Here is a 25,672-nt window from a genome sequence, read left to right as displayed (position 1 = left end):
CTACTCACAACTGCGGCACCTCACAAGCTCAGTATATTCTGTCCAACATACTGATCTGTTCTGAAATAACCTTTGACTCTGTACACACTCCAATTAGCAGTAGCTTATGCTGCATGTACAGAGGCAAGTGCAGACGTGCAGAGCTGCACACTCTCCTTTGTCAGCTCATTTGCTCCTCCCTTGAAATCAGAAGAGAGAAAGAGTAGAAGCAAGTGGAGAAAATGTACAAGAAGCAAGAGTGTAAGCCTGTAGAAACCAGTCCCAAGGAATAATAAGAATGTTGAATGCAATGACAGGTATGGAAAGCTAAATGACACCTGCAAAACCTAAATGGTACCAATGCTTCTCTGAAACACGACATCCTTTCCATTGAAGTCTATCAGAGTCTGTGCACATACCTGAACCTGAGTCAAAGTCCTTTTCTGCTACTCATTGTATCTGGACTTCTTCATTTAGTACACTGGAGCCTGGCATCAGGGATGTCCAAGCTTCAGTTCTGGTCTGTTGCTGTAACATTCCTGTGGGTCAGTTATAGGGCTGAAAAGATGTGTCATAGTAATATTCAGGTATCTCTCAGCAGGATTATAAAGATGAATGAGTTGGTGCTTACCTAGCACTTGGAAAACATAAAACATCATACAACTTCACAGTGTGTTGAACGTTAATACTAATTCCCACCAACGGAGTTCCCCTATCCCACTCTCCAGGTGCAGAGTCCTTCCTCTCTAAATACTGCTGTTCTGGTTTTACTTTCACAGACTGAAACCTGTCAGTGCTTTGCAAATTTTGCTAGCATTATGCCCAGAGTAAACTTCAGCAGGTCCCAATACACGTAACTCAGAACATAGTTTCCAATTAGAGAGAACAAATTGAAAGGGCAATATTTACATTCTCTCACCAGCTTACTGACATACTGTCTTACACAAACACGATCAATCTATGACAAGGCCATGCAAATTCAAAACCAAGACCTCAATCAAATAAGTTTATTGTTACAAGATTTTGCTCGGTATTTGTTCGGTACTGTCTAGTCCTGGGTGGGTTGTTTTAGTAGGGCCCACAGTCACAGTCAAGGGCCATTGTCCTTTACTTCACCTGTTCTTCTTATAATATTGCAGAGATTCAAGGCTCCAGTCTCAGACAATGAGCTCATACAGCTTCACTTCATGACTATGACTACACTTGCTGTAAGCTTTAAGCAAAGGCTGCTGTAAGCTTTAAGCAAGTTACAGCTGAACCAGCAACTTGTTTCCAGGAGTTGGTCTGGTAAGTGAAGAGATTAAAGTGAGAGTTCATACTTGCTTTTGAAAATCATAAGGGTCTTCTAAGCATTTAAAATTTGAAATCACGTGAAGAGGCACATCACAAATGTGGAGATGGCAGCCTTATGATAAAGTGCAACACAGCATGACAAAATATTGACCAATTTCCTAAAGAAGTGTCTCTCACACCAATGCCTTAACTTCTTCCTTAAATACACCCTTCTGGTATCCAACATTGCAAGCTACAGTCACCATCTCCAGCTTCCTCTCTGGGTCCCATTAAAACCCTTTCTTTAAATTACACCTACAAAACTTCTGAATGCTGGCCTAACCAAGCGACTGTTCCTGCCAGAAATGCTTTTGATACTGTGACTTCAACTCTCCTTATATTGAGACCCCAGCCTCACAAATTAGGCTTAACAGCAACAGTTGGTCTTTCGAGGCCCTGCAGAGGGTGTCAGTTCCCAGTAAACAACAAGCACTTAAATACATGTATTGGGTTTGTATGGTGAGCTTTAGGTAGCAGGACGGTTACAGGGCTGGCTTCAGTGAGAAGCTGATAACCAGCTCCAAGACAGACCCACACCGGCCAAAGCTGAGCCCTTCAGCAATAGTGGTAGTGCTTCTGGGATAACATTTAAGAGTGATAAAGAAACCTGTGCAACACCAGTTGGCTAAGAGGAATGAAAATATGAGAGAGAAACAACTCTGCAGACACCAAGGGTGGTGAAGAAGGACGTAAGGAACAACAGAACAGCTTAACCATGTTAAGTATCTTGAACTGTTTAAATTGTTGTTCTTTGATCAGTTCATTGTCTGGTTATCAGATCCACAGGCACTAGGGATCACACATGGGAAACATAACTATGTCCCCTCCCTGCCTCAAAATGGTTAGGATGTGCTTATTTCATGATAATTTGAGGTGTTGGCAGAAAACTGACTGGTCCAGGATATGCAATCAAGCCCAGGAAGCTGAGAAGTGACAGCAAAGCAGAAAAGCACACAGCAGGCTTGCTGTAGGGAAAAAAAAAATGTTTTCAAGCATTTGCAGATGCTCAGGAACTAGGCAGTTGTTTGTAATGCCCATCTGAAGTACTACCTGCAGGGATGGCCAGCTTATGCATTTTGGGCCACATGGCACTCATAATAAGTTCAAGTGCAGTACGCAACTTGTGCAGTAGCTTCTAGCAGCTTCACCAAAATCCTGGACTGCAGGAGAAAGAGTGCCTGCACTGCTGGATTGCCATCACAGACAACAAGAGGGTGGAACCATCAGAGGCCACAGGTACCTTCACCTGCTAATTGCTATTCCAACTCTTATAGTTCTGAGACTTCTAAAATGGGGTCATGCCTTTTGGCATGATCCTGTCTACGCACTCTGTAGCACCAGAGTAGCCTAGCTAGCCTACCTTGACCTGTCACCACAACAAGCTGCCCTACTACTTATGAATAGAGACCAGTTTGACCACTAATGAATTCCTCCCTCAAGAGACCAGGAGATCAATACAAACCCACAACAGTCCCTGCCAAAGCCCACGCCAGTGAAAACAGCCATGCTGCTTAATTGCTGTCTTCATATTAAAACAATGTAAAAGTTGATTTATGGAAACAAGAAATAGGGGCTTTTATCCTTTTTGCAGGAAGGACAATCGGTGGCTATCAGGAATGGAGATCAGTAGCTGCCCTGCTGGCATAGATTCAACTAGATGGTGGGATTTTTTTCTCTTAAATTTTATCATCCAGTTATTAAATGCACATTTTTGCCTTAAACCTATTTTGAAGTAATTATATGGATTATGCTGGTTTAGAATGCTCCTTTTATGAAACTAAATTACTGGGTATTTGTACACTGTCTATAATTTGGTCTTCTAAAATAGTAATTCTGAGAACAAAATAATGCATCTCCTTGCCTGTTTTGTCTTTTCTTCTCTAGTTGTTTGCATCTCTTTGCCTCTCTGAATACACAAGGACATGGGCATTTCCCTTGGATTATTACTGAGGCATGGCAGCATAATAACCATTTGTGCTTCTGAGAATTACCTCTAGATAGATCTGTTTATATCTTTTGATTGTAAAGGATGTCAGCCTCAGACAAAATATCTACAGATTATCTGCCCTACAGACAACCTTTATGTATTTCTAAAAGAAGATGCTGGTCTCAAGTTTCAAAATGGCTTAGACTTCCTTGTTCCACTTACACCCTACCAGCTTTCAACAATATGTATTGGCATAACAGAGCCAGTTTTTAATGTCAGGTTTCCTTTTTGAAAGGCACTTCAAGAGTTTTACCTAGCCACATAGATATCGGAGGAGCCTGCCCTTGGTTTCAAGCATTCAGCTCCTTCCTGAGCTGGCATACAGACCCAGCTTAAATGTCATAATTCATTGAGTTATTTATTTATATAAACAATATATTATTGTTTTGCTTTACAATTCAGCAGTTTCTGGGAAAACCTAGCAATATTTTTCCTTTAGTTATGCTTTTATTTGTAACTGCACATTTTAAAATAAAAGTTTTTAAAAGATCACATTGCATAGATATTTTAGTTCATACACAGGAAAGACCTATGTAACTCACATCAGTCTTCCAGTACTGCTGAGATTTCTTCTAAAACGACCAATGATACACATCAAAAAAAGTCTCTTAAGGGTAAGCGGATAATTTATGGTATGAAAGTACTCAAGAATACAACACCAAAGGGATAAAGCACTTTGTAGTTCACATATTTGATTAACTGTAAGCTATACACTTTAGACACTGGTGGATGTTTTGGGGTTTGGATATATTTTGGGTATATCGATAAATCCAAAATCTAAGTAAAACCCTACCCAAAACAAGCAAGTTTTACATCAAAATACCACCATTTGGCATGATCCCAAACAAGCATAAAAGGCTAAAGCCCTATGTGACTGAAGCACAGCCCAGCTATGAGAAGGTAAAACAGGGGTGACGGCAAGTGGCAAAAAAAGGTAGTACAGTGGAATGTGTTCCCAGGGAGAAGTGTCGAGGTAAAGTTGGGAGAATCGCTTCCCTGAACTGCAGGAAAAGGTGAAACCTTCAAGCATGCTTACACATGAACAGTGAGATGTCCTGGCTGCTGCACACAGCGGTTGGTTCTCCATGGCACTAGCAGTACCTCCAACTATAAAAGCATGTTCTCCACCAGCATCTTGATCTTCAACTAAGTACTGAGATGGCTACTTGACTAGAATATTTCAGTCAGAAGTGACCTACTTCCTTCCATCTAGTTGAACTATCACTTATGTATTAGTCAAGTTAGGAGGTCTGCTTTAAATACCTACATACCTAAATGGAACAAAGCTGGAAGTGGGTAGATACAGACTGGGCGTAAGGAAGAAGTTCTTCACCATGAGAGTGCTGAGACCCTGGAATGGGTTGCCCAGGGAGGTGGTTGAGGCCCCATCCCTAGAGGTGTTTAAGGCCAGGCTGGATGAGGCTCTAGACAGCCTGATGTAGTCTGAGGTGTCTATGCCCATGGCAGGGGAGTTGGAACTAGATGATCCTTGTGGTCCCTTCCAACTCTCACTGATTCTATGATTCTATGTTTATATCAGTGTTCTTGTAGTCAAACACCAAAATCCAGCTCTGTGAGACCACACTTTTGTATTTGTCTCATACACACAGTGTAAAAAGTACATTATTTACAGGTTGCTACACATACTAATGTTAAATGCTGCAAAAGTTATAATCATATTCCAAACTGTTTCCTAGGAAGCTTTTTATCTTACTATGAGATAAAAACATTTGTTCTACATTTCTGAAAAATGAAACTACAACCAAATCCAAACAGAAGGGCAAAATACCTGACTGTGCCCTTCACTGAGTCACTCTTAGCAGACAGCTGAAGGCTGAGGAATATATCACCACAGTACTGCTATATATTGGGTGGTGCTTTTTACATACTACCCTAGACAGCTACTACAGGATCCATGGCCAGAGAGAACATTGGTGGGTGCTGGTTTAACTCAGAGTGGGCATCCTTACTACACCCCTTTGAGCCTACCTTTGCAGTTCATACCTGCTAACTTGCTCCGTGTCAGCTAAATCTCAACTCAGAGAAATCTTCTGTATGCTCATTTCTCATCAGGTGGGACCAAGTTCCTGCAGCGACTGCAGTTCATAAGAAAAAGGCCAGAAGCAGAAGGGAAGGGACACAACTGAGAAGGACATGCTTTATCTTCCTACAGGGAGCTTGAAAAGGCACCGTCCTCACCACAACAGTTCCAAGGACAGCTGCATGCATGGATGTCCACAGCAGCCTGGTTTCTTTGGAAGCTAATGTTTTAGACAACATCTATCCTAACACCAGCAGAGATCTTGCAGAGTCCCTCTCATGACTTTTCTGCAGAAGCTCACCTCAGCACAGACCACTTCAGTGCATTCCCTAAACAGATACAATGCAGACCTCTGAAATCCCTTCAGCAAGCTCTCACCCCAAACACAATATTGCTACAACTCCACCTGTCAGCTTTATTTGTAGAGAGTAGGTTGTCCCCTGTGCCCCCACAACATGCCATGATATCACTGTCTTCAACACCAGAAGTTTGATCTGTAAAGCTCAAGAATAAACAAAGATGAACTTAAGGGGCAAAACCAAAAGAAGCTGTCATTCATGTTCATGTGTGAGTTTATATAGGCTTTCTCTAGAGACAGGACAGTGAAACAAAGCAGTACCTCTCCAGAAACAGTTTGCTCCAGAAACAATGGGATGAGATAGGATGAGCTCTGAGTGACTCCATCTCTTAGAAAGAGGCAGAAACAGGCTTGGAGACTCAATCGGGCTGATCTGCCCTGCCAAGTGACATAGCTGAAGAGCAGATGCTTCCTTCCTTTAATTTAGTAAAGCCAGCAAGGTGGCTCAGCAGACCCATGCAGACATGACGCAAAACAGCTGTGGGGTTTACCTCTTGCTGTGGCAGCATATTAATCCATCCCTGTCAGCATCACCTGTGAAGGACACCCCTCCTGTTCTACAAGGCAAACCTCCATGTCCATGATAATGATTACTGCTACCCTGAGGAAGCCTGAAGTGAAAATATGGAATTACAGGTGGATGAGGCTGTGCAGAACCTGCCTGTGAGGGGAGACACCACATGCAAACACAGAATGAGCAGACAGGAACTGAAGACTGAACTAGGAGGAGCACAATTTCTTAACTTTTAAAATAAAGTATTTTTTTAAAAGGTGCTAGTAAGGCACCTATTGTAGCACACCGATGTCAATCTCTAACAGAGTGTCCCAAAAAGGAACAACCCCTCTCTTCCATGAGCAGACTAGCCCAGGGATCCCAGGATAGAGGAGTGGGACAACACCAGATGTCTTTCATAAGATCTTTTCGTTTGACAGCATGGGCTCTAAGAGAATGAACCCTACTTGAGCAATAGAACTTGCAGACTGACAAACCTCCAGCCTGACACTGTACATACAAAGCTTTTTCTTCGTCTAGTACTCTGCACCCTGGTGTGACTTTTCCAGCAATCTCACAATCTGTTTCTATCGTGTTGGTACTATTTTAACTCACATAATGTGAATCTGTTCCATAAAATGCTTTGTAGCCTGAGACAATTTTGAAGAAAACTCATGCAACCCACCCCTGAACATATCCACGCTAGTAACAAATCTTCTGACTGATGAAGAAAGGTAATGAAAGGGAAATTAATCTTGACATTTGTAGACTAATCAGTTGATAGGAAAGGTACTAGAGGACTTGGTGGCAGAGAGGACAGCTGTTTCCAGAACTGTGCCTATGCTGACAGAGTCTAGATGTTATGAATGAGAGCTCAGCAGAACTGGAGAAGCTTGTCACAGGAGAGGTGGGAATCCAGATTTTAAAGATTCAATTAAAAAACCTCAAGGCTGGTGGAAAACACAGAGCTATTTCTACCCCCATGTCCCTGTGGCTGCCCTCACGCTACTGTGGGTGTAATTACGTAAAAAGCACAAAGCTTTAACGGAAGGTGGAATTATTTAAGGAAAACAGCTGGCAAATTTAGAGCTAAATAGGAGCACAGAAACGTCAACACTGAACCAAGAGTGTGTCAAACATGACCCAGATACCTAATTAGAAGTTATGCTTAAATCTAACTTGCACAAGCCTCAAGAAACAGGCTGACTGAACACAGAAAAGAGGTTGCAAAGTACTTTATTGAGCTTCATTGCCCTGATTGCATTTGATAGTGTTCTAATCTCCCTCCTCTTCCTCATTTTCAGTGCTACAGTCCTGACAGATTTGTCAGGAAAGAGGAGGAGAGAGCAGCATTACAGAATAATGATGCAAAGACCCTCATTTTGAACTTTGAGTAGGGTGTCAAGGCTGCCAGAGTCTCCCAGTGCAGAGAGAGAGAGGGGTGCTCTAGTGCTGCCAGCTACCGTAACACCTCTGCCTCAAGCACCTCAGCCCAATGGGCTCCTGCATCCCCAGAAAGTGAGACAGCTGGGGAATGTGGATGAATCTGCAAAACCTGAACACATACGTCTGCAGCAAAACCACAGCTACTAACAGGATTAAACAAGATAAGCTCTAATTAATTTTAAATAGCTCTCTGAAGGCTAACTATAACCAGTCCGAATGTTATTTTCTTAATAAATAGCATTCTACAAGAAGAAAGGTCTGGCTATGTTCAGTTTAATATTTCCTTATGCTGCTCTCTACTGGGGTAGGAAAGACATTCCTGTTGTTAAATAAAAGTATCCACATACAGAAGAACACACTCACGAGTGTCTGCTCAGCTGCCTTGTGCAAGAAATCAGAGCAACTCACAGAGATCTTCAGTCAGCTGAATGAGTGAGATGGTCCCCAGGGGACAGCCCATGTAAGTTAATGGGGAAGAACAGTCTGCAAAGAAAGATTGCAACATGCCACTGTACTCTCTTATTGGATGCAAGATGCTGACAACAGGAGCAAAATGCTGAACAGGGAACAAGTGAGCAGTAAGTCACTGACAGTGATAGTGCTGAGGTATGCTAACACACTAGGTAAAAAACAGAAACTCATTAATTTACCTATGTATCATGGGTAAGAAAAAAACAGAGTGCTTACCAGACCCTTTCTTGTTGGTCACCTTCTTGTTAGGAATTTGCACCCAGTAACCTAATGGGCACCATGAGTGGTCAGTGCAGTGTTCCACCTCTGATGGGGAATTAGGTTATGGAGCAGGATCAAGGAGGTGACATTACCTAAAATCAACTCTTTGAACTTATAAATACGTTACTAAAATCCATAATGCAATATCCACCTAGCAATGACATAAATGATGAATAAAAGATGATACCATGCAAAACTATAAATCATAATCTGAAATATCTAGTCTTCTGGCTCTGTTTTTTCTACTTGACAAAAGAAATAAACTTTGATGAATATGCCTCCATCCAATCCATTAGTTTCAGAAACCACAGCCTCAAACAGCTTTGATTGAAATTTTATTGGAGTAACCTTTATTTCTGTTCCATGGCTATTACTGTTCCCTCAGAAAGCTCACCTGTCACTGCGTCTCTTGTAGGAGGAAAGTTTAGACAGCATTCAACAAAACAATTCTGGATGTTTGGCAAATACCTCACTCGCTAAAAAGTGGCTTTTGGTAAGTGTAACCTATTCAGGAAATAGAAATTAAATACACTGTATACTTAGGGTAAAGGTAAAATACCCAAAAAAAATGGCCAAACAAATTATTCACTCAGGTAAATCTGACAACAATGTTGGCATCAACCAGTAAACAATGAAGTTTAAAAAAACCCAACAATCCCACAACCAAAAACCCCAAGAAAATAGACAATGAGGTTCAACAAGGACAAGTGCAGGGGAGGAAAAACAAACTGCACCAGTACAGGCTGGGAGGTGATCTGCTGGAGAGCAGCCCCATGGAGAGGGACCTGGGAGTCCTGGTAGATAACAAGATATCCATGGAACAGCAATGTGCCCTCTTGGCCAAGAAGGCCAATGGGATCCTGGGGTATATTAAGAACAGTGTGTCCAGCAGATTGAGGGAGGTTCTCCTCCCCCTCTACTGAGCCCTGGTGAGACCTCATCTTGAGTACTGTGTTCAGTTTTGGGCTCCTCAGTTTAGGAGGGACAGAGACTTGCTGGAGAGGGTCCAGCAGAGGACTACGAGGATGATTAGGGGACTGGAGCACTGCCTTATGAGGAGAGGCTGAGGGACCTGGGGCTTTTTAGTCTGGAAAAGAGAAGACTTAGAGGGGATTTATTAAATGTTTATAAATATCTGAGGGCTGGGTGTCAGGAGGAAGGGGACAGGCTCTTCTCACTTGCTCCTTGTGATAGGACAAGGAGCAACAGATGTAAGCTGCAGCACAGAAGGTTCCACCTCAACACAAGGGGGAACTTCCTTACTGTAAGGGTCACAGAGCACTGGAACAGGCTCCCCAGAGAGGTTGTGGAGTCTCCGTCACTGGAGACTTTCAAGGCCCATCTGGATGTGTTCCTCTGTGACCTGAGATAGATTGTATGGTCCTGTTCTGGCAGAGGGGTTGGACTTGATGATCTCTTTGGGTCCTTTCCAACACCTGACATCCTCTGATCCTAGCTGTCATGGGTTGACTTGAATCTCCTGATGAATGATTTCAATACCACGCTGCCCTCATGCCAGCTTCAAAATTAAAGTGCTGGCTGGAGCAAAGCGTCATGGGGCTTGAAGTTTAAATTGCAACATGAGAGGCTTCCTGTTCTGGTTGCTGCTTCAATTTTGGAGCGTTGTTTATTTTTTTTCTGCTGGGCTGGTTGCTGCATGCTGGGGTTGAGAGGAACCTTTTATCGCTGGCTTCTGCTGCTGCTTCTCAATTTTGCTGCATGTTTTCTGCAAACAGGCTAAGGTAATTGTGCATTGTATTATCTCAGTAAATTCCTTAATCCAGTTTTCTTTGTGTAACTTTTTTTTCTCATAGGTGCAGGGGAAAGGGGGCTTGTGAGAGTGGGATGTACTAACACAGGATGCTAGCCAAAACAAAAATAGGTGTAAAAATAACAGAATAAGACTGCTATTATATCTATGCAAAAAAAAAAAAAAAAATCAAACCCCTACAATAATTGGATGTAAAACCTTTCTCTGCTACAGACATATGGTGCTTTTCCTGATCATATTTTGAAAGTATCTGTATGGAGAAAAAAATCCTTATTGTGCAAGGGACCTCAGCATGGAATAGAATTCTGAGACTCTCCTTGCAAAGCACATGGCTATCAAATAGGAATTAACTGAATAAAGACCTAATTGCTTAGTTTTATTTCTCTGCAGGACTAAAATATAATTTTCTTCTCTGCATGGGGTAGTGAATCATACATCAAAAATACCCAAGCTCATCAATTTACACCATACTCAAAACAAATGTGTGGGAAATCAGCATGCACGTCTGAGAGATTTATCCCCACAGAAAAGTTAAAGAAAACATGGAAATACGTATTATTTCTAATGATGGACACATATGGAAAGCCCAAAAGCTTTTTCATTTTCTTGTTTGCCATCTCTGGTGGAAGGTTCTAAAGCCAGATCTATGTCACTATTAAGTGCTACATAGTGCAAATTGACCAAAGATCTGAGTATTTCTATTACAGAAGGCAGAATAAAACAAGTTATTCATCAGCTGTTCAAGTGATACAGTGGACACTATAGCACTATGCCAACCTCCTTCAGCTACAGCATCTTCAGGAGTCAAATTCCAACTGTCCCCTAGGGCAGCTTTTAGCAACAGCAACTTCCAACACACAATTTATGGCTGGTAAAAAAACCTGTTGCACTATGTAATTATGTAATTCTATCATTAAACAAACCCCACAAACTAAACCTTCCTTTTCACCTCATGCCAACAGTTAAATCAATGGTAACATCAATTTTGTAAATATCATACATAGCAGTGTATTGATTTAAGCTGACTGAACCTACCAGAAGGGATGGGGGACAGGGCTACCTATCCCCCACCCTGCAGCAGGGCAAGCTGGATTGTTATTCTACACCATGCTAACATCATGCTCACTGCATGACATGGCTGGGACTTATGAAACCTGAAGTATATTTTATAGCTTATAAAGTTTCCTGTTCCTTTTTTTTTTTTTTTTTTGGTGGTATTCTTTTCCCATCTTCCAGGCTGGGGTTCATCCCTTTCGTTCCAGTCCATCGATTTTGTGGGTACAGGTGGTTCAAGTTTTGCCTGTTCCCCTGCTGCTGCCAGTATTTCTGTTTTCTTTTGTGTAATTTCACATCCCTGAAATACAGTAGTAAATTCTCTTTATCTCAACTCAGTATCTCTGCCTCCTGGGTCCTTTTCCTCCTTGCCCACCTGGAGGGGAGTGGTAGGGGCGGACTGTGTATGTGTGTGGGAAGAAGAAACCTCTCTGTCTTAAGCAGACTGCTGGGGCTCAGCTGGCAACTAAGTTAAAACCAGGACAGATGCATTACTCACCTATGGAATGTTATGTATGTGCAAATGAATAGAAAATGATTCATGAGACTAGGTCTACAATTACTGAAGTCAATTTCTGCACTTCATTAAAGCATCATATTCATTAAAGTCAGGAAATATAAACTCCAGAACAGACAGTTGTGTTTTGAATATATGACACTTAATTAAAATGCAAGTAAAAATCTGCTCAATAAATAATACTCTGAAAATTACTCTGAGTAAGGCAGCCAAAGAACAGTAGATAAGAATAAACAGAATATAGGCACAGAATAACAAGGCTGATCCATTTGCCACATGATGAAAGGAGTTATTTTTCTAATGCTGGAGTGGCACTGAATTAAAGCAACAGATCCAAAGTAACAGTTATCATATTACACTCAAAGATTTCCTCCTTCATATTGTTATTGATTACTATTGGGCACTTACATACTATTGCTTTTTCAGTACCTCAAGGTAAAAATGGTTTGTCTAAGAGTCAGATCTCCAGATCCACCTCAGTGGGTATGTGGCTTCTCAGGCACAGCTGGAGCAAAGCTGCCCTGCTGTGTATTTGATGCTGAGCAGCCCATAGCAATGCTGGAGGCAGGGCAGAAACAAAGCACAAGGTGTGAAAAAACAAAACTGTGTTGGGAGAGCCTTCACCATGCAATTCCAAGGTTGCTATGAAGACAGAAGAGGTGAAGTATTGCATCTTGACTGCAGTCTGCTCAACACACACATACAAAAAAATCCAGGTCACGCAGCACTTATAATTAACCTCTGCTCTTTTGCTGTGTCATTTAGATCTGGAAACAAACTTTTGTAATAATGTGGTGCTTTTGAAGACAGCAAGATGAATGCAGAACAGTATTAATCATTCATTCCTACGAATTTTGACAGGCATTGAAATATTGTTGACTTTTCTTTTTAATGCTTTATTCATTAGCCACAATATTCCATCAGCTAAATGCTGTGTTTCAGAATAAAGCTGCAGTCAGCAACAAGAATGCTCCTAATATGTAGCGGTTTTTGTTGTTGTGACTGAATTACCAATTCATCTACACACCAGAGTTCAGCAGGTTATTTTATGATGAAATCCATTTCCATTCTAGCCTTTAGTCTGTACTAAAAGAGTAAAAAGGCCTATAAAGGCCTCTTAGAAAAATAATTAAACCATTTTTAATAGACCTGCTTTGTTCCAGGCTCATAGCTTTCATCTGATTCCTTCCAGCCCAGTAATTTTTATGCTCATTTTCTTCAGTAAGAGAAATTATACTTTTGTGTTGTTCTAATTTCTACACAGGTGGCTGGAAGGCCTTGGTTTTTTGTGGGTTTTTGTTGTTGTTGTTGTTTTCTTTCTTTCTGATTTTCCCTTTTGACAACATCTCTGGTGACCAGGAAGAGAAGACAAGTCACTGCAGAAAGATAAGGCTGGACCATTTAGTGACTTTGGTAATATTTCATTCTATGTTTATTGCCCACAGGAATATCCATGTAGCATGACTATTTAAGCTTCTGATTTATCATAGCTAAGCTTGACAAATGCAAAGGTCCAAATCCAGCAGGGATGACCAGGATCAGGAAGGACTTTCACAATTGTAAAGAAATTAACTTTCTCATAACATTCAGGAGTTTTATAAAGCTCATGACAGGCCATTTTACTGACTGAATACTAAAGCCTCAGGATGGGTTTCATAGGTGTTCTGCAGTGCCCTAAGCCAAATTTTAATGCACCTGCTGCTGTGCACCCACTAGCATTTTCCACTTCAGATATCACTACTTTCAAGTGCTGTCATATGAAAGTACATGGTTATGTAAAAGAACCCATTTTGGGAATTTTAAAAGCAGTGCTTGATTTCATGTAACCATTTAGTATTTATCCCATGATGATCCCTCACATTTAAGGGATGCAAAAGCTTCATATGACGTATGAGCACTCTCATGGAGAGCTGAGCAGTCCCAAAAGAATAGAAAGCTATGAACAAGACACACAGAAGTGGCATCAGCAGCCAGTTCTGATGTCATCCTTCCTCCCAAGGCTCCACGAAGCTTTGAACTTACATAAACCCTGGTATTTGGGCTGGGTTCATGCCAAACAGCTAACAAGGACCATGGAAGAAGCTGCACCAAGAACACATCACACAAACGACACCTGAGCTGCAGAAGTGCAATACACACAGCACAGCTTGTTATGAGGCAGAGAGCTGCCTGAGCTGAACTCTAGCTGGGTTGCAGCAGAGAGCAGTGATACACAAACACTGGCTGTCCTCCTTCTGCAAAGCACCTACAAAGGCAGAAGCTGTCCTTGGTTATTTCTAGCACATGATACTGGCCACTGTTAGGCTTATTCTTAAGAAAAACTGCCTGCTCTTCCTGTGTATTACAGTATACAAACGTTTGGCTGCACAGAGAGATACATTGAATATTCACTGTTTAAAATACTAATTCTGGTTGCATCCTCTTCTTTTGACAACCATACCCTATTCAATTAATCTACTCTCCCCCTGTCCTCTGAAAGTCAAATCCTTTAAACTTTTGCTTTATAAGGCATTGACTCAACAGGCAAAGAATTGCTATTCTTTCGTCTTTCCTTCCCCCATTATTCTCACCCCTTGAAAAGTAGTCAAAAAGAGAAAGGGAGGGAGGAGGGAGCTGTGGATGAAAACAGTGTAACTCTTCAGCTCCTTAATGGGGTTGATTTGTCTTCTGGAATGGGAATAGAATGCAACAGGAAAAAAAAATACAATAAATTGCAAGGCTTGTGCTACTTGTGCAACAGCTGACATGTCTAATGCTATGTGATTCATAGCAGCTTTGAAATGCTAGATTAAAAGGTATAACAGCCTTCTTACTGAGGGATGGATTATGTTTCCACTGGGTGCAATTTGAAGAAGAGATGTACAAAGGAAGAAAACGTAGGTTGTGATGAAGTCCAGTCTTCACTAAAATTAGTTTAAATATACCTTGCTCAGAACAACTGATTTTTTTATAAGAAATGCACAGTTTGTATGCTTGACCAGTGTTTGCAAGCCATCTTACACTATGCAATTGCACTATTGTTGAATTTACTATGTAGCATCTACTGCACATGAATATGGAAAGCCATAGAAATTACACTTACTATATGTGTATATACAATTCTGTGCCAATTTTAATCCCTGAGCATATTCTTTGTGTCATTTGCAAATCAATAAGCACCCAAAATTATGTTAGATATTGATTTAAGTTTTGGCAAATGATTTGTCAGATTTTTTGGTGGGTTTGTTTGGTTTTTTGTTTTGCCTCTTGTTTTGCTTAACTAATAGGTTCGTTCATGTTCAGCATAAGACTGAACTTGGTTTAGATTTGAAACTATCTATATCTACTAACTTTGCCTGAAAGATTTAGTGCCACATTTCAAGTCTTTTATTTCTCAAAGGAAAACTGTATAGGAAATACAAAACCAAAAAAGAAAGTTTTAGAAAAGAAAGATTGATCTGGGCTAGAAGTTCAGACCTAGATATCCATTTCAACAAATTTTCCATCTTTTCAGCTCCAGAGACTGGTCCTGTCCCAGATCAAGGGATGAGTATTTTAGATCTAGAATAAAAGTCCCCAAATATTCAGAGAAATCCCTATCAGGCTCTGTCCTCCAAGTAAATCCCTAAGGTCAGGTGATGCAAGCAGCCAGACAGGCACTGAGAGGGAAGCCAAATCCACCCGCAGCCAGTTTATGAAGTTTTTTGGTCTCAATGAAAGTAGTTTCCACAAAGCACCGAGGCAAGTTCAACCCTGAAAAAAAAACATTAACAAAGTGAATACTGGAGCAAAGCACTCAGCCTCACAGCCTGCTCTCTGGGCCCTGCTAGGCAAAGGGTGCTGGCTCACATCATCACTGCTAGTCCTGGTCCTGCTTACCATGCCACAATCTCTTTCTTCGTACAGTTCCTCTGAATGGAAAGCTTTCACACCCTGGACATGAGGAACTCTTCCCCCTTGTGCCTCTGGATGCCACACCTGGATGACAGATGTGTTTGAGCTCCTCTGAAAGGAAAAGGCAACAAATACCCTCAGACTATCACCATAGGAGCTCATTTCTGCAATGGATGCATGAAATCCTCCAGCATAACTTCTTTGTCCTGAACTGTGCCATAAGGGGATGCTATAAAAAAATAAAGTCGCTCTTTCCCAGTGCCACAGGGTTTCTATACTCCAGCCAAATGCATTTTCTTGGAGTAAGTGACATTCTGATGTGTTCTGGGACAAGTCCACAGACATTTGCCAAGACACATGCTGGCTTCTTCAGACCGAGACACACGGCAGTTTAAACTTGGTTTAGATCAAGAGTCTCGAGTAATGACAGGCCATCTGGCACACTTCAGTATTACTGGCACTTTCTGCTCAGAGATGTCTGGGACAGACACAGCAGGTCAGGAGTGAAATGCATTGGCAGAGCTGCATGCACAAAGCCTGCACGGCAGCATTTAATGCAAGGCAGGAACATCACCCATCAATCTGTTCACAGGCACACGGGCAGTTTAGGGAGCAGAGCAAGATGACGAGTGAGTGTGGGGGTAAGGCTCAGGAGCTGCAGGCGAGTGAGGTGCTGGAAAGAGGAGGCATCACTCCAAATGGAGCTGTGGGGACAGGCCAGCTTGAAGTCAGGGGGTTACAGCTCAGAGTGAAGCTCTTTCAAAACCTCCTGGGAAGAAGACAGAATGGTGCAAGGCTTGTAGATTGCATGTCTCTCTTGGGTTGCTGTAGCAAAGACACTGATACACAGGATCAGGCAGCACACAGGACCAGGGTAAATCTGGAATGAGGCTGGGGACAGAGGACAGATTGGAAAGCACGAAGATGGAATTTTGCACCGGAAAGCTCAGCTGTTGCAGCATTGATTTCTTTCTGACTTGTTTTGGCAACATTGCCTAGAGCTAAGCCTGAATCAGTGGGTGAAGAGACTATATGCATTTGGTCTTCCTACCAAATAGGAGGTTATTTTTAAGATACAATTGTATGGAAATCAAAAAGAAGATTAGAAAGCCAGTTTTATTGCTGGTTACTATAACAGGATGTTCTTACAACAGTCTGGTAACTGGGGAAATAGCATATTGCTGATTCATTTACAGAAGCAAAGTCATTACTGAGGAAATTGTTTTCTCACTAGAAATGTGCAACTCCATTGCAGCAACTGTCACCACATACATCAGCAGACAACCCAGCCTAGGCAGGGATCACAATACTATTCAACACCTGTCATCAGTCAGTTTTTCATTCTGTACTTTAAATTTACCACTGAACAATGTCAAATACATGCACAGAGATGCCACGTAGACTGGCTTCATCTTACTTTCATTCTCCATGGCTTGACTATAAAAGTGAAGACTTAAGCAAGAAGATAATGGTGTGGTGTGTCCTCCTTTGAGTAACCTGCTTTGAGCCAAAAGCCAAGGAAGAGGATACACAAATCTGCTTCTAATGCAGATGAAAATATGCCTTTGGCACAGCATATCCACATAGACTCATCATACATTCAAAAAGATTTTTCATCCTTTACTCAGATTCCTGTCACCAAGAGAGGATCATTAATGATCAATCCCTGAGGCTCCTTCATGTTACACAGTGCCTCACTCACAACTTGGGCGTCAAGACAGATGAAAGCAAAACAGAGATGATCAGCTCTTTCAAAGTTTAAAATCAAGTACCCACTTTGCCATAGTATAAACAGACCACCAGAGCACGAAGGCGCTTCTGTAATGTTTCTTTTTCTTTAAGAATTTACATTTCTCTGGTGAGAAGCAACTACAATAGAAGTGTCAAGCATAAACAAACCCCTGTTAATCACAGTTTTTGTGAGCCTGCCAAGTAAATCACATCTCAGTGTTGCTATTCTGTTTTTCATCAGGTAGACATAAGTGTCTGAGGATGCCAGAATCCAGAAATTAAGTTCTTCCCAAGAAAGGGTCCAAAGTTTTTAAAAATACAAGCTTTTCTCTTGTGTTCATGACACTGAGCAGAATTAGACAAGCACTAAAAATGAGTATCCAATCATCATTAAAAAATTCAGGTTGGAAGGATTCTCTAGAGGTCCAACCTCTATCCAAAGCAAGGCCAAATGCAATTAAGTCAGATTGCTCACTTCAGGTGGGCTCAGGGTTTCTGAACAGCTCCAAATCAATGGCTCCACAGCCTCTGCAAGCCACTGGGCCCAAACTGAGCTGCTCTCACCATAAACAACTTCCTAAATCTAGATGATATTTCTTTTCCTGCAATGTGCATACATTGTCTTTTGTGCTTCCACTATGCACTCCTGAGAACAGGTCTGACCCTGTCTTCTTTATAGCCTCTCATTCCCTTCAGCTTTCCCTTTCTCCAGACAGAGCAAACCCATTGTCTTCAGCTTCTACTCAAACACAGGTGCTCCTGCCTTTTCAAGTGCTCTGGCTCTTCACTCACCTATCCCAAGTACTGAAACTATCTATAAATTCCTTTTGGGTTTGGTCTACTAATAGGTAGGTCTATACATCTGAAAGAAGAAACGAGAAATGAAGAAAACATTGGGTGGTCAGCTGAACCATTAACATCCCATACCTTTCAAACTAGAGCCTTCATGCACTCTCAAGGGAGATGCCTTCGAATCACTTGAAGGGCATAATACTGACCTTGTTCCCCTCCAAATCTGATATTTTCTGTGAGCTTTGGAGGGAGGTTTTGTTCTTAATCTCCATCATTTCACTGTTCCCTAGGCTGTCAAATGCCAACCATTTTAACGTGATGCAATTGCAGCTGCTGTTCCAGAACAGCAGAGTGCAAGGAGGCAGTTTCCATCACACTAAGGAACTGCCAGCCAGAGTGGCACCTAATGATATTGGTTTAAAGATGATATGAGGTATTTTGTTTCCTTTTTAAGTAGCACATAGTGGTTTGATGACTGCATGAATTGCTTAACACTATGATTATTAACAAGAATATCAGAAACCTATTTTAGCTGAGTCAATATTAAGACATCCAGTCTGTGTATTGCAGACTTGGGCCTATGGAATGCATTTTCAAATCAGATAAAAGGTTGTTTTTCCCAGGAGCCTTCAAGAACAGTTAGCTCATACCTGATCCAGTCATATCCTGCAATTTAGCAACACATTTTTTTCACATTCTAGATTCATGTTTCTTTTCCACTATAAAACCCTAATCCTGCAACTAGCAGTTACACTGAGTCACCACCCTGAAATCAATTTCAGACAGAAGAGCCTGTTGCTCAATAAAACCAGATTAACTGGACTGAGCTTCATTTAAGTAAAAGGTCCATTCCACTTTCTATATTCCCTGTTTATCCCCAAGAACCCTGTAGATTGGTATTCCATTTGTATACCTTAAGACAGACACTTTTTCTGATATAAGGATAGCAAATCATACTCCTGAATCAAATCATCACAATTTCAAACTCTGCTCACTCCAATCATTTTCACAGCAAAGATATATTTTTAAGTGCTTCAGGCTAAGCTATGCTCCACTGTAGGGAACCCTCTCTACAATGGCTTGACACCAGTTGCATTGCCAGCATCCCTGTTGAAAACAGGTATTTCCCCATCGTTTTACAACAGTATAAAGACCCCAACAGCCAGAAAGGTCCCTTTGAACTGCCAGTTTTCTCTCAGTTATTTTGTACTGCTTATATGGAACAACACAACTTCTCTTTTTTAATGATCATATGAATCTTACTCCAGTGAAGTTGCAGCTGCAGAGGATGATGGCCTTCACTTTTCAGAACAGAAAGGGAAACTTTCCTAAACAGACATATCAGTGTGTGCTTCTGGTCTGATTTGGAATGAGACATATACAACATCATAAAGTATAACTTACAGAATTAGCAGGGTATCTCAAACTGGACAACAGTCCAACAGCAGTTTGGTGCCACCACAGTGAACACTACTACTGACTTAGTGAAAAGAGGTATCAGAAACTGAAGTACAAATCCTTCAAGCAATGTCTGTCACCCTGAATAAATTCATCATATGTCAAAGATCTTTGCTGCACTAAAAGATATTGTCTGGGAAGGTATTATAGGAACAGTTTTGTACTTCAACTCCCAGTTTCTGCACCATCCACACTTCCATATATACATCTTTACTAAAGCAGCACACATGCATAAAAGATATTTCACATTCCTCTACCTGTGATCCCATAAGACCACAGAAGTCCAGTAAGAGTGTCTAAGTACGAGAGGAACCAATGCCCACTTTCTTGCCTGAGCTCTTCCTTAGGATCATCCTACCCCCACAGCAAATGACTCCAGTGATATTGTGATAGCCATGAAAGCTATGTACCATTCTATAAGAAGTCACCCCACAGAAATAAAATTTCTTCTTTCTTAAACAGAATTAAGAAATCACGGTTCAATACTTCACTCTGCAACCAGGATGTGCAGAAAAACTGAGCAGAGGGGTGCATTTTTTTCTTACATTCCTTTTTTTCCCCTGGCTTTAGAGAGTACCAGCTCACATTCTCTTCCTTGCTAGAACCAGGGGTCTTACCAGTGACAACGCTGGGGATTTTGGACAGAAAGCTCTTGACAGTGCGGATGGGAACTCCACCTGTTTTGTCATCCTGCATTTTTGTAACGATGTCTTCAATCTGTCAAAAGGAAGGAAGGACTTAGTGGTTTATGCAAAACAGTGACTGCAACATTTACACACCATGAGTGCTTGGAGCCCTGCTGGAAGGCTGGGCTTCAAATATCCCAGATGTATTACTACACAAACAAACCCAGCTACTGTCTCCCAAATTTAAACCCTGATATAACCATGAGATGGAAGATGGTAGTTGGACGCTGACAAACCAACTCGAGTTATGCTTTTTTGTTGACCAGCTGTGAATTGGGCTAGACTCTACAGAGCTTAAGGAACTTTCTGTCCAGTTCACCTTCCCTTCTTCTCCTATGCTCATTTGAATCCTACATATTATGGCTGTGGGAGAGCTTTCATTTTCCAAAGGGACCCAGGCAGTAGCCAATGGCCTACAGCTTCAGAAGAGCATGAGATGGAACAACTGCAGGACGCTTTCTCCTGCCTCATGCTGTAGTGGGATGGTACATGTGCATGGTGATTGTATGATGAACATAGAGAAAAACTTGTTAGACTTTCATAGCCATGTTAACTTTTACTTCTCAAGCATGTATGCAATCCATCTTGAACGGGAAAAGACACAATCGTCTTAAAAAGCCATGGCAATCAGAGGATCTGATTACTGGGAGAAGCAGCTTAATCCTCCTACTGTTTATTCTGAAATGAGAAGGGATTTTTGCTCCTTATGAGGCTACAGCCCTGTGCTTACTTCAAATGAAACACCAAGGAGAACAGAAAGCTGAACATAAGCACAGTGCAGATATTCATTATCTCCAAAATCTCTCTTCAAATTAATAAGGTCTCAGAAGTTCAACAAAAATAAACCCAAAGCTGTTGGCTCTGTTACCTCAAGCAGTTGACCATATAGCCCTGCCTGATGCTGGTGACAGAGGGCTGAGGTCAACAATGGCCAGGCAGGGAGCTCAGCTCTGACTTTACTTAAAGATTTTCTCCTCACAGATGCTACAAACACAATTTCAACAAAGAGGCTCCATGGTGGGAACACAGCCCCTCTCTCTCTCCTAAAGGTATCATGAAAGTTCAACTATTTCTCTTCAACCATGGAAAGACAGCTTCATTTAGATGTTCAAGTGAGTTTCTTTCAGAGGTTAACAGTTACATTTCAAAAAACCAAGTTTAATTCGAAGTCTTCCTAAGGCAGTAAAGACAATCTCCCTGCCAACTTCAGACAGTGAATCGATCACTGTGTTTTTAACCTCAGGCTATCACTTAACTGCACTGTTTGCACCTTGTTGATATATTATTTGTAAGTTAACACATGCCCCGAACAAATTCTCAGTAGGAATTAAATCACAAACATGCAATAATCCTGAGATATTCAATCAGTTACGGGATGGTTGGGTGCTTATAGTTGATCTGTGATAGAATAATGCTACTTTCCTCTCAACCCAAATACTATGAAAATTAATACCTTCCCCCTTTACCTGAACTTTATGCAAGGCTATTTGCTTATCAAAACAGCTTCTTCCAGTCTGAGGGTATCTAGAGAGGTAACTGCTCCTCTCAGGCTGGACAAGAAGCATTTCACAGCACTTTGAGGTGTTGAGGAGTGTTTGACAGCATCACTCATTACCAGTCCAGACCTACTAGGTGACAGAACTCCAGCAGCAGACCTGCCGGGGGTACAGAGCAGCTTGCTAGCCTGTGCAGGGTGGACCAAGAAGGTAAGTCAGACTAAGAACCACTTCAGCAAGGGGTGCAACATGCCTTCATCTGTATGCGCTTACAGCTGGCATCAGAGAGAGGTTTTTCCATGCATATTAGAAGGAAATTGGAATGCTATGAGTCCCATGTCTCCAGGAACACTTAAGGGCTTTAAAAACCACAAGCATTTTTTTTTTTTTGGTAAAACTGTGGTTTTCTCTTTTCCTCTTTCAGTTAAAAGTTCATAACAAAAAACAAGGTAAAGTAATTGTCTTAAAATAGATTGTTTTTACCTAAACTATCCCTAAATCAATCAATCAAGCAGGCACCGGTGTTTCAAATGGGGCTACTAATTTAGGTTTGTCACAATTACAAAAGCCCACTGCATTTTTAGTACAAAATAAACAAAATTGCCCTAGAGATAACTCCTTCCCAAAATGGTACTTGTTTTTCTTATCTTCCAGCCAAACTACTGACACTTTCCATTCTCCTCATTTCTGAGTGCTAGATGTTTCTTCTCTCCTTTCTTTTCTACTCAGAAGCAGCACCTCCTTCCCCCCCTGCCTTCTCATCTGATCTGGACATGACTACATACATCATCCTCCTACTGCTCAGCCCACAGGGTTACAACCTCTGGTTGTACATAGTCTTTCCATCCCCTACATGCTTTCCTTATGTTCCCTAGGAAATTTCTGCACTGCTCGAAGGGGACAGCATAGCCTACTCTAAGGAACATTTGATGATTATTTTATTCTTTCTTGAAGTTATAACCAAGCTTTAAGTAAAGTATTTTAAAATTCCTATACTTAGCAACCTATGTCAAGTTTTTGTTCCATCCGATATAAAGAGAAGATCTCACCCTTTCTACCAGCCTTTGTGTTCTGCATGTACCAATGTTTGCAGATATTACTACCCTAGATCCAAATTCCTGCCTAGTTATGGAAATGTTTCAGTACAATAAGTGATACGGTAATTAAGCAGCAAAAAAAGTGATTATTGGAGCTTCAAGCGTGGAGAAAGGCAAAAGGGGAAAATTAAGCATGAAGGTCACTTTCAAAGCTTTTCATCTTAATTTTTAAGAGAGTTACCTAGACACTGCACTGCTAACGATCCTCCCTTCAGTTTTTCCATGTCATTAAATATCCTGTGGGCTTCGTTATCTGGTAGACAGAGAATAAGAGTCCTTAGTTCATTTCATCAGGCCAGGAGGCCTGAACTAGTAGAACTAAGCTTTCCTCATATTTATCACTCCTAAACGAGCAAGCTTCAGTGAACTAACTTTTGCCCAGCAGAAACCATGGGAAGAACAGGCAATGTTGTGATTTTTTTCTGTAACAGGGGTCACTGCTATTTCAGTCCAGGCTGATTTTGCTCAGTAAAGGGAACTGTTACTCTCTGCTCTGAGCGGATTCTGGTTGGAAAAGAGCCCTGGGGTCATCAAGTCCAACCATTAACCCTGCTCTACAAAGTTCACCCCTAAACCATATCCCTAAGCACCACATCTAAACAACCTTTAAACACATCCAGAAATGGTGATTCAACCACCTCCCTAGGTTACCTATTCCAATGTCTGATGACTACTTCTGTGAAATTTTTTTCCTAGTGTCCAGAAATGGTGAAGCCACCATCCCTGGAGGGGTTTAAAAGATACGTGGATAAGCTGCAGAGGGGCATCATTCAGTGGTGACCTAGCAATACTGGGTTAACAGTTGTACTTGATGATCTTAAAGGTCTCTTCCAACCAAAACAATTCTATTAGACCTTCTTTTCCACTATCAGTACTTCTGCTGGCCAAAGGAGGGTGAAGGCAGGAAATAGAAGACGTTGCATTTCTACCAGAGCTGGGAAATGAGAAGTCCCTTCGCTGAGGCAGGAGAAAGAAAATATAATACATCAAAAGCATAGCTATGTCATATAATACAGCTACAAATGTAACATTCACCACTTGGCAACTTTGGGGTAGTGCTACACAGCGTTCCCAGTGTAACCATTATAAAGGAAGAAAAAAACTCCTGATTTAGGAGGAGCTTCTCTTTCTCTCAGCATCAAAACAAAGCCTGCAAGCACAGCCTTGCTGAGTCCTTGAAGCACCCTGCTCATGGTCAAAGCTGACCCTAGAGGTGACATGTTGACAAAAGCTAATGACTGCCACCTCCCACAACCCCATGCTTGGACACCACCAGCAGCTTACTGCAGCTACCTGACTCAACATGCTTGATTGTGACTGAGTGATTATCATGCAATGATGTCAGTGGCCACCACTGTCCCATTTTACCAGCTCATTTTTGTGAGCTAGTGAGGGAAACAGCACACTTCTGATATTCTAGCTTTTGATTTAACTGCAGATACTCCCTCAGACCCTTCAGGAAAGATCCTCCTGTCTATTTCTGAATATTTTGATACGCACCAAGTTCTTGTCTGATTACTGGCAGCAGGTACCCTACCCTTGGGGATTCCTGTCACCAGCTAACCTGTACCTGGAGAGTCTCTAAGCATCACTCATCAGCATCATTATTAAATGTATAGCATTAGATGCACAGGTCTGCGTGATGTCAAACATCCTCTTCATCCCAGCAACTGAGAGCTCTCATAAATATTGGTGGAGTTGGATGGTACATGGCTAGCATGATGGCAACAAATATATTTGATCTTTTTACTCTTGACTAAAGTATTAGTCTAAAATAGATCATTTATCATGTTGCAAACCCCTACAGGTCACATAAGTGCCTCTGACTAGCTCTGATGTTACCAGCATGCCTGTGCCTTCTTCACCTGCTGACTCCTGCCATGCAGCCCCACGCACTCACAGACAGTGAATTTGACAAGATGTCTGAAGCCAACTTGCTTCACCAGTCCAGACAATTTCACTCTGCTCAAGCACAGAGGAGTCTGAAAAAAGCTGGGCTAATACACCTCCCTGTGGCACCCTCAAGGGAGAAAGCACATTCTTGTCTGTGAGACAGCACTGGAAAGCAGCAGAGCAGCACCATCAGCGAATTGCTGTGCGACCTTCAGCAAACAGCTTCATCTGTCTCTGTCCCAGTCTCCACTCCTGTATAATGGAGATAATACTGAATCACACAGGGGCAGTGAAACTTAATTCAAAGATGTCAGGAGAAGGACTTAGAGAGCCTTGGATAGCGAATGCTACAGGACTATGAAAGATAGGCTTCCTGTTTCTGACAACCTTTCACAGTCCCAACAACAGCAACAAACTTGAAGTGTGGCTGAACATTGACACATCAGCTGGCAGGACCACTTGGCTGCTTCCCACCTGATTGACTTCTGACAGTGACCAAGGGCAGGGGCACTGATGGAACATGTCCTCTTCCCAGGGGAATTTTATCTCTGCTTCTTTTTAAATTATCAGAGCTTATTTCAGATAATGGCGGAGTATACCAGGTAGCTCCCTCATGCTTGAGTGTGTTTCAGGGAAGAAAGAAAATAACAACTGTGTTCTTCAGATGTTTATCAAGAATGTGAAACAGAGCTAATAATGTCACGTTCAAACTCACAATATGCTCTAGGATTTACTTCTCTCCATTGTGAATATCTCTGTAGGATGGCACCAGTGAAGGAAAACTACCAATGCCCTTTCACATTTTTTGTATACTAATGTTAATCTAGCCAGAGCTTCACAAAGTATCTGCTCTGCAAGTCATCATGTGGAGGGACAGGTTTCACATCAGTTTGTTTAATCAAAACAATACTTAGGGAAAATGTGTGATACTTATTCA

General features: G+C 41.6%; 1 protein-coding gene across 1 annotated transcript in view; it reads right to left on the bottom strand.

The window, feature by feature from the left end:
- RGS6 (regulator of G protein signaling 6) overlaps positions 1 to 25,672 on the bottom strand; it is a 228,893-nt gene that overhangs the window by 70,611 nt on the left and 132,610 nt on the right. The window contains exon 2 of the mRNA XM_054400221.1: positions 20,181 to 20,280. Coding sequence (XP_054256196.1) covers positions 20,181 to 20,280 — 100 coding nt within the window. The remainder of the gene's footprint in view (positions 1 to 20,180; positions 20,281 to 25,672) is intronic.

Source organism: Indicator indicator, chromosome 4 (assembly GCF_027791375.1).
Source record: "Indicator indicator isolate 239-I01 chromosome 4, UM_Iind_1.1, whole genome shotgun sequence".
Taxonomy (NCBI): Eukaryota; Metazoa; Chordata; class Aves; order Piciformes; family Indicatoridae; genus Indicator; species Indicator indicator.
This window is presented reverse-complemented; position numbering and strand designations above follow the sequence as displayed.